We start from the raw sequence: 8,557 nt of genomic DNA, 5'->3' as shown, positions 1-8,557 counted from the left end.
AATGCCAATTAGAGTAAAGACACTTGGTCAAGAGAATTTAAATAAAATTTTGAAATAATGACAAATTAAAATAAGATTTTTCGTTAATCCATCTGAAATGATCAATAAATAAAAACAAAAACACTGAATTGTTTGAGAAATAATTTCTTAGAAATTATTAAGTTTCGATTATCGATATTCACATCGATTACATCGATATGCGTAACAGATTTTCGCGCAATTGAGAGAACTTTTTGAAAATAGCTGTTGCTGATGCAACTCTAGAAACTAAAGAAACGAGATATTAATTCAAGAATTCTACCGTTAATTATTTTTTTCCTTTTGTGTTTATTAATTGTATTGTTTCATTTTCTTATGTGTTGATTGTTACAATTCCATTTCAATTACTACGGCATCAATGGAATCAACAAAAATTGGCGGTTACGATGTCTTTTTCCCATTCAAACCTTATGCTTTACAAAAAGCCTACATGAGTCAAGTACTTAAATGTCTCAGAGAGGTTTGTATTTAATTTAATTTTTAATTATGACTGTTCCAGTGCAAAATAATAGGTTCCCGTGTTTTACTGATTCAATTTCGGTTGTGTCACTTTTTATTTTGCTTTTTTTTATTTACCTTTGTCAGATGTTTTCTCTATTCTATTTTCGATTCCGTTGCTTCACTTTTTCATATTTTCTCTTTATCTCTTTCCCTCGCATTTCATGATATTTCGCTTGATTAGATTTTGCTCTCTCTTTGGTTGTTAATCTTAATTCAAATATACATTTTTTAATTAAGCTTTTCTTTGATAGAAACAAAATGGCTTGTTGGAAAGCCCTACCGGCACTGGTAAAACGCTTTCTCTTCTTTGTTCTACGCTATCCTGGTTGGAAAAAATGAAATTATCTCCATTATTAAAAGTAATGGATACAAAGCCCAAAATGATAAATCTTGATGAATCTGGCGACCCATTCGAATTAGCTGATGAATATGCTAAAGATTCAAAGAAAGACGAAAAAAAAGGACCCTTGAATGAAAATCCTTCTCCCAAAATCTTCTATTCTTCTCGTACTCATGCACAACTATCCCAAGCATGTAAAGAAATGAAGCGATCTTACTATCGTCATATGTCTGCTGTAGTGATGGGAGGCAGAGATAATCTTTGTATAAATGAAGAAGTTATGAGATTGGAAAGCAATACCGCAAAAACTCATGCTTGTCGCGCTAAAGTGAAAGCTAAACAGTGTCAATATCATATTCAATTTGAAAGGAAAGTTGCAACATCCGATGATTTTAATTCAACGCCCATCTTGGACATCGAGGACCTTGTCAAGTTAGGAATGAAGCATAAAGTTTGTCCTTATTATGCAACTAGAGTAGTTAAACAAAAGGCCGATGTAATCTTTATGCCTTATAACTACCTATTAGAGCCATCATCTCGAAAAGCTCTTGGAATTGAAATAGTGGGTAATGTGATCATTTTCGATGAAGGACATAACATCGAACGTATCTGTGAAGATGCTGTATCTGGTCAACTAAAATCTGAATCGATTGAATTTTTGATAAAGGAGTTGAAAACTCTTGCCCATCATATGCGGAATATTAATTACGTTGATAACATTGGTCCTGAAGCATTGGATGCATTAGCAGATCTAAGTCTCGATGAAGTAACTTTGTTAAAAGACACTTTAATTGCCCTACAAGGGGAAATTGAAAAGGCTGTAGAAGGTACGGAGGATAAAAAAGTTCATATTCAAAAATGGGTCTTCGATGTGTGTGAGAGAGTCGGAATTACTTTTGGTCAACATAAATTACTCATGAGTGCTATCGAAAATATCATGGCCTACGTGATTAATACCAGCTTAATGGCTGGTCATAGTAATTTTGCTTCCTTTGCTACTCACCTCCAATTGTTTAATGATTTTTTATTAATTATATTCCCTGACGGATTTAACGATGAAAAGTCTTGGTTGGAATTTCAAGCAGAATTCATAAAAAAATATCGTGTTTTCACAGAAAAGGAAAACGACGAGAACAACGAAAAGAAAACTCATGGTTTTTTACCGGCTAATGGTTTTTCACAAGTCAATGGTTATTCACAAAGTAATAAAAGGTTCAAAGGCTGGAACATGGTAAACAATAATAAGTCACCTTTGGATCAAAAGAAACCTTGGACTCTTTTCTTGTGGTGTCTTAGTGCTAGTATTGGACTAAATGGCTTAATACGGCAAGGAGCCCACTGTTTAATAATCACAAGTGGAACATTGGCTCCATTACATTCTTTTCAAATTGAACTTGAAACTCCTTTCCCAGTAACTCTCCAAAATAGGCACATCATCGACGAAACTCAAATCTGCATTTATATCATCAAACAATCATACAACGGCATCACTTTTAATACTTGTTATGATAATCGGCAAAATTTAGAACACATTCGAGCTGTGGGACAAAGTATTGTACATTTCTGTAAAATCATCCCTGATGGTGTTCTGTTATTTTTCGCTTCTTATGCTGTTATGACTAATATGTTGAAAGTGTGGCGAGAAAAGGACAAAGACTGGAAAATTTATTCGACGCTAAGATCAACAAAGGTTCTGTTTGAAGAACCAAGAGACAAAGTTGAATTTGCAAGTTGCATAGAACAATTTAAGCAAAAAATCGACGAACCACATTCAAAAGGTGCCATTTTCATGGGAGTTTGTCGAGGTAAATTATCTGAAGGTCTCGATATGGCAGATAAATATTGTCGAGGTGTACTCATGGTTGGCCTACCATTTCCAGCTACTCAAGAACCTCGCATTCTGGTAAAGAAACAATATTTGACGGAATTGAGAAATCCTGAACTAACAGCAAACGATTGGTATACTTTGCAAATGAAACGCGCACTTAACCAAGCCATAGGCAGAATCGTTAGACATAAAGATGATTACGGAGTTGTACTCCTCATTGATACAAGATTTGAACAGCACATAACAGGCTTATCTAAATGGACACAGCCATTTGTAAAAACTAAAACTTATTCCGAAGCATCTAATGCAGTGACCCGATTTTTTGAGCGTCATGAGGCAAAGTCCAAAGATGAAATCACATTAAATTGAGTGTACCATATGTATTATTTTTTATTGATCCATTATCCGAATTAGAATTCACGTATTAAATGATTTTTGATAGAATTGTACTCATCATATTAAATTGTTAAATAATGCATCTCGATTGTCTACTTTAATCACTTCTTCATTCTTCCCTACTAACAAGAGTGTAAGAGCTCGACTGTTTATTCTTAAATTACTTTCGGTACTCGGCAATCCGACAGAGGAATCACTTCATTGACATCTTTAAGCGATAAATTGAATCTTATATTAATCTAAAAGATAAATCTAAAAAACCCTAAAATCTTGATATTTTTTTCATTCTAATCGCCATAGTAGCTTTTACTATAATTCATAAAAAACAGAAACATATTTTGTGTAATATTAATTTATTAATCACAAAAATTAATACCTAAAGAGCAGAATTAAATTAGTTCCGTTCAGGTTTGTTGGGTTCACTTAAACCTTTTGCCATGAAAAGTTTAGCAATATTTTGACTTGCAACAGTTGAACTCAACTGGCAATAATTGAGAGTTTGACAATAATTAAGAAGAGCTTCCAATCTTTGAAGAGGCAATACAGCCTTGATTATCTTGTTGATTTCTTCTTCAGACATTGGTGGTTCACCCCGAGCTTGACGAGCAGCATTTTCTTTTGAAATTTGCTGTTGCTTCAAAGCAAAGTTTCGTTGGTAGTTGGTCCATTTAGCAACATCATCAATACACTTCATTAATGGATGAAGAGTCTTTTCCAGCATAGAAACTCGGCCCATATCAAGGAATTGTTTACCTTCATCTTCGGCCATTTTATCCTCAATTTCACACAAAAGTCCCTTCACGAGGTAGGAGTTATGAATCTTGACAGGAATTTCCTCGAAAAATTTATCGAATGACATATTGTTCTCCTTAAGAGTATCAATTGAAAAGACACCTTCTTTACAGAGTTTGATAGCCAAATTTGTAAGACGATAAGCTTTTAAAGAAAGGAAACCTTTTGCTGTTCGCACTGGATCATAAAATAGCACAATTGATTCTTCAATGGCTGCTTGATACATGAACTGAGCATCAACTGTTTCAATTTTTGAAAGGCAACTGCCATAAGGGTTGCTTTGATACCAACCAACATGAAGATGGTCAACATTGACATTTCTTAAATGTCTCATCATAACATATTGATATTCAGTTTCATCAATATCATCTTCCTCCATGTGTCTAGGGAAAGGGAAACAATTGGTAACTTCTAAACGCCTGTCCATAATTAAACCAAGCAATACACCTTGAATTTCAGCGGTTGCACCTCCTTCTTCTTGGCAATGTTTAATAATCTTGAGTATAACAAGTCCATCAATTTGCACATAGTCGATAGGTCCTTCAGTAACTTTAACTTTACCGATTGGTATACTTCTAGAAGGTCCAGCCATGATTATTAACTGAAGTAAAAATAAGGAACAAATAAATCAAACAAAATCAAGACAAATCAATACAAAAATAAAGCAATGTTGCTTACCGGTATGAATGTATAGAAAGAGAGAGAGTAGAAAGAATTGCCACGTGTTGTAACAGATGCTGTAGTATGCTAAAAAAATTAGGAGAATGAATTAAAACATGAAAATTCAAGTTGGTGCAGCAATTAGAACTGTTAAACAAGAAAATAAAATAAAAAACTTACCGGAAACTAATTAAAAACAAGATTAGACAGAATATGGATTCAAAGAGGAAATTTTCATTTCTCAAGTGAAGAGATTTATCATCAAAGAGTAATGTAGAAGAGACTGCGATAGATGAACATAAACGACTATTTAATATGTATAACAATAGGTGGCGCAAAAGAAAGAGTCTCTTTCTTTTCTCTTTCTTTTTAATTATTGAAAAATTGTATTTTAAACAATTAATATTGTACTTTCCAAAAAGAAAGAGAAAAGAAAGAGACTCTTTCTTTTGCGCCACCTATTGTTATACATATTAAATAGTCGTTTATGTTCATCTATCGCTCTCTCTTCCTCCTTACTCTTTGTTTATCATCGATACTTGCAACAATATTCATCGATATTTGTTTCGATACTATCGACATCGATAATTTAAATTTTTACCGCGTAAGTCACGAATCTTGTGCAATGATTCATTAAAATGATTCATTAAAGTTAATCTTCATCGCTTTTTTCTCCAATATTTTCTTTGTTTATTTTCTTGGTGTTTTTTCAATTGTTGCTGATCTAAGAAGTTCAAATTTTTCTGTGTTTCTCTATTTGTCATCAAAATGAAACTTAGTGACTTAAAGACGCTAAAACCGTTCTTCAATAAAACAGTCGATGAATGGATTGAAGCTTACCGCAACAATAGAGAGACAGCAACTCTTGAATTGTTGCAATTTTTCGTGGCCTGTTCAGGATGCAAAGGTAAAATCACTCTTAAGATGAGGAGATCCATGGATAATGCTAAAATAGTCACAGATTTAACGGACCAGTTTGATGATTCGGCTGGTGGTGCTTATCCACTTGTTATGAGTGGACCTCAGTGGAAAAAGTTTAAAGTCCACTTCTGTGATTTCATCGGTAATCTCATGCGTCAATGTCAATACAGTATCATTTATGATGAATATCTCATGGAGAGCATTATTTCATTTTTGATTACTCTTTCTGATTCGCAAGTCCGAGCTTTCCGACACACTGCTACATGTGCTGCTTTGAAACTAATGACAGCTTTGGTTGATATAGCTCTAACTTTGAGTGTCAGCATTGATAATACTCAACGTCAGCTTGATAAAGTGCGACAGGAAAAGGTAAGAGGAGAAAGACTTGACAATCTTGTTGCTAAGCGCCAAGAGCTCGACGGGAATATGGAAGACATCAAAACGATGCTTGGTTACTTGTTCAAATCAATATATGTTCACAGATATCGAGACATAGTTCCAGAAATAAGAGGATTATGTGTAACCGAAATCGGTATTTGGATGGCGAAGTTTCCAAACCATTTTCTCGATGATTCTTATCTCAAATATGTTGGTTGGACTTTATTTGACAAAGTTGGCTATGTTCGACTCAAAAGTTTGCAATCTTTGGTGCCTTTATATGAAACAGAAGAAATCGCTGATGAGATGGAGTTATTCACTCATAAATTCAAAGAGCGAATCATTGCTATGACATCAGATAAAGAGCCAGAGGTTGCTGCTCAAGCTATCAAATTGATCATCAGTATTTTCAAACAAAATAACGATGTTCTGACAGATAAGGATTGTATCCATGTCTATGAATTGGTCTACGCAACTAATCGTGGTGTAGCTCAAGCTGCTGGAGAATTCCTGAACGAAAAATTGTTCAAAATTGATGAAAATGCTACTGATGAATTATATTCTCGCAGAGGTAAAAAACGATCAGTTCATACTCCATTAATTCGCGATTTAATAACATTTTTCATCGAGAGTGAGATCCATGAACATGGTGCATACTTGGTTGATAGCTTAATTGAAAGTCACCCAATGATGAAAGATTGGGAATGTATGACCGATTTACTGCTAGAGGAACCTGGTGCCGATGAGGAAGCCCTAGATGATCGTCATGAAACGGTTTTAATAGAGATTATGGTTTGCGCAATAAAACAATCTGCTACTGGAGAGTGTCCAGTCGGTCGAATTCCTAGTCGTAAGCAACTATCCAATAAAGAATCAAAGCAACTCTTTGAGACTAAGAGTAGCATTACAAAACATTTCATTGTCACTCTTCCTCTACTTTTGGACAAATACAAGACAGATACCGAGAAAATTGCCAATTTAATGACTATCCCTCAATACTTTGATCTAAGTCACTATGCACAAGATTTTGAGCAACTTGAGTCCTTACTCAAATTGATAAATGAGTTAATAGATATTCATTCTGATTCAGAAGTCTTAGAGACTTGTGCGAAAGCCTATGAATATCTTTATGACGACGATTTCGCTTTCAAAAGAGATGTATGGGTCTCTAAAAGTTTATTGTTGGATAACCTGGTATTACAAAAATACAAGAAAGCTGTTCGCTCTTTTACGGCATATCCTGATGGTCGTGATGAAAGAGAAGACGTCGTAATTAATCTTAAAAAGCTGGCTGCTTTAATTTCATGTCTCGATTTGAACCTTTATGAGATTTGGAAAATTGTATTTGAAAATTTTATACGTGGAATTGGCTCTGAAAATGCTGATAATGTTCCAGAAGACGCCATAAAGTACTCTATTAATATTTGTTATTATTCATTGATCTGGAGTCTTCACGACTCTAAATCGAATTCTGAAGTTGGTAGCGAGGAAAATTATAGTGAGATTCGTAATCGTCTCGCTGATTTTGTTGCGGAACTTCGTATTCTATTATCTTATCCATCTGAGGAAATTGCTAGAGAAGTGAGTATTTTTTAATTCATTCCCATTAAAAAAGAATTACATGTGTTGAACTCCTGAAGGTCTTACAGAATCTCTTCCAATTGACAATCTAACCATTTTATTCCTGAATTTTTTTCTCAGGCTTACTTAACTCTTTGTGATCTACTCATAATTTTTGGCCCTCACTTAAAAACGGACGAACCTTCATTGCCATCTCTTGTTTTTCGTCCTACACAGTCGTTGATTGATAAAATGATAGATTTCTTGAACGATAATGTGTTTAAAGAAGACAACCAGGATGAAAGTAAGTTCCTTTTATTGAGTATTTCATTTAATTTTTTTAACTTGAAACATTTTTCATCAATTCAGGTGACACTACTTTAGTCAACTCAGCTGTCAGAGATCTATATATTAAAAGACAAGTCTTGGCTGGTTTTTGCAAATTGATCATTTATGGAATAATTCCAATCAACTATGTTATTTGCATAGTCCGTCATTATGTCACAGTAAGTTTCATATCTTTCCTTTGTCAGCATTTGAAAAAATACTAAACATTTTTTTTATTGTCTTTTGAATCCCAGTTTTTCAACAACTTTGGAGATATCTTCAAATTGACTGTAATCAAATTAAGAGAAAAGGACAAAATTCTTTGCGGCAGAACCATGGCTAGTGCTCTCATTCAAATACACAAAGAACTTCTAAGCGAAGCTGAAGCAAATTCAGAGACACTAAATAAAGATGATGAAAACTTTTTATCACTGAAAGAGCTGGCTAAAAGATTAGCTACAGTGTGTAAATATTCATTTAATTTAGATTTTCTATCAACTTAAAATCTTTGTTTATTTTCAACCTCATTCATCCTCCATTTTCCATCATCAAGAAATTCCCAGCTTCTTTGAAGATTTCTGTATTTAATCAAATTTTATAATCTCAATGCTGTGAATTTAGTCAATTACGATTCATTTAATCAGTATAATGTAAAATTTTCCCCGAAAGTAACGAGAAAATCTTGTAACATTTCGTTCTTTGTTATAGCTTTTCATATCTACAACAGATGGCGTTGTAAAGATAAAAATTAAACTGTTAAAAATTATTCAAAATTTGTTTCTAAAATTGTTTTTAATAAATAAGTTCATTATAAA

The 8,557-nt window shown here is 33.7% G+C and overlaps 3 protein-coding genes across 3 annotated transcripts; 2 read left to right on the top strand and 1 right to left on the bottom strand.

Annotated features, from left to right (window-relative positions):
- Positions 1-245: 245 nt before the first annotated feature.
- Positions 246-3,186, top strand: Rtel1 (Regulator of telomere elongation helicase 1). The gene is made up of 2 exons (XM_025161636.2): positions 246-499; positions 792-3,186. Exons 1-2 carry the CDS (start codon positions 398-400, stop codon positions 3,075-3,077), a joined length of 2,388 nt encoding a protein of 795 aa, XP_025017404.2. The 5' UTR covers positions 246-397; the 3' UTR covers positions 3,078-3,186.
- A 254-nt stretch (positions 3,187-3,440) lies between these two features.
- On the bottom strand, positions 3,441-4,802 carry eIF3h (eukaryotic translation initiation factor 3 subunit h). The gene is made up of 3 exons (XM_015933468.3): positions 4,737-4,802; positions 4,575-4,643; positions 3,441-4,497 (listed from the first exon to the last, which is right to left on the bottom strand). The coding sequence occupies exon 3, from the start codon at positions 4,486-4,488 to the stop codon at positions 3,499-3,501; it is 990 nt and encodes a 329-aa protein (XP_015788954.1). The 5' UTR covers positions 4,489-4,497; positions 4,575-4,643; positions 4,737-4,802; the 3' UTR covers positions 3,441-3,498.
- A 401-nt stretch (positions 4,803-5,203) lies between these two features.
- LOC107365893 (cohesin subunit SA-1) lies at positions 5,204-8,515 on the top strand. The gene is made up of 4 exons (XM_015933465.3): positions 5,204-7,436; positions 7,557-7,719; positions 7,785-7,921; positions 7,997-8,515. Exons 1-4 carry the CDS (start codon positions 5,325-5,327, stop codon positions 8,243-8,245), a joined length of 2,661 nt encoding a protein of 886 aa, XP_015788951.2. The 5' UTR covers positions 5,204-5,324; the 3' UTR covers positions 8,246-8,515.
- Positions 8,516-8,557: the final 42 nt, after the last annotated feature.

Source organism: Tetranychus urticae, chromosome 3 (assembly GCF_039701765.1).
Source record: "Tetranychus urticae isolate SD_2017Ah chromosome 3, NJAU_TeUrti_SD_1.0, whole genome shotgun sequence".
Classification (NCBI taxonomy): Eukaryota; Metazoa; Arthropoda; class Arachnida; order Trombidiformes; family Tetranychidae; genus Tetranychus; species Tetranychus urticae.
This window is presented reverse-complemented; position numbering and strand designations above follow the sequence as displayed.

What these genes read in the sequence shown, in the direction of transcription:
- Rtel1 (XM_025161636.2), top strand. Translation starts at nt 398, where the DNA reads ATGGAATCAACAAAAATTGGCGGTTACGATGTCTTTTTCCCATTCAAA. An exon ending in TACTTAAATGTCTCAGAGAG is followed by an intron (nt 500 to 791) that starts GTTTGTATTTAA and finishes TTTCTTTGATAG; the next exon opens with AAACAAAATGGCTTGTTGGA.
- eIF3h (XM_015933468.3), bottom strand. Translation starts at nt 4,488, where the DNA reads ATGGCTGGACCTTCTAGAAGTATACCAATCGGTAAAGTTAAAGTTACT.
- LOC107365893 (XM_015933465.3), top strand. Translation starts at nt 5,325, where the DNA reads ATGAAACTTAGTGACTTAAAGACGCTAAAACCGTTCTTCAATAAAACA. An exon ending in CTGAGGAAATTGCTAGAGAA is followed by an intron (nt 7,437 to 7,556) that starts GTGAGTATTTTT and finishes TTTTTTTCTCAG; the next exon opens with GCTTACTTAACTCTTTGTGA. An exon ending in AGAAGACAACCAGGATGAAA is followed by an intron (nt 7,720 to 7,784) that starts GTAAGTTCCTTT and finishes TCATCAATTCAG; the next exon opens with GTGACACTACTTTAGTCAAC.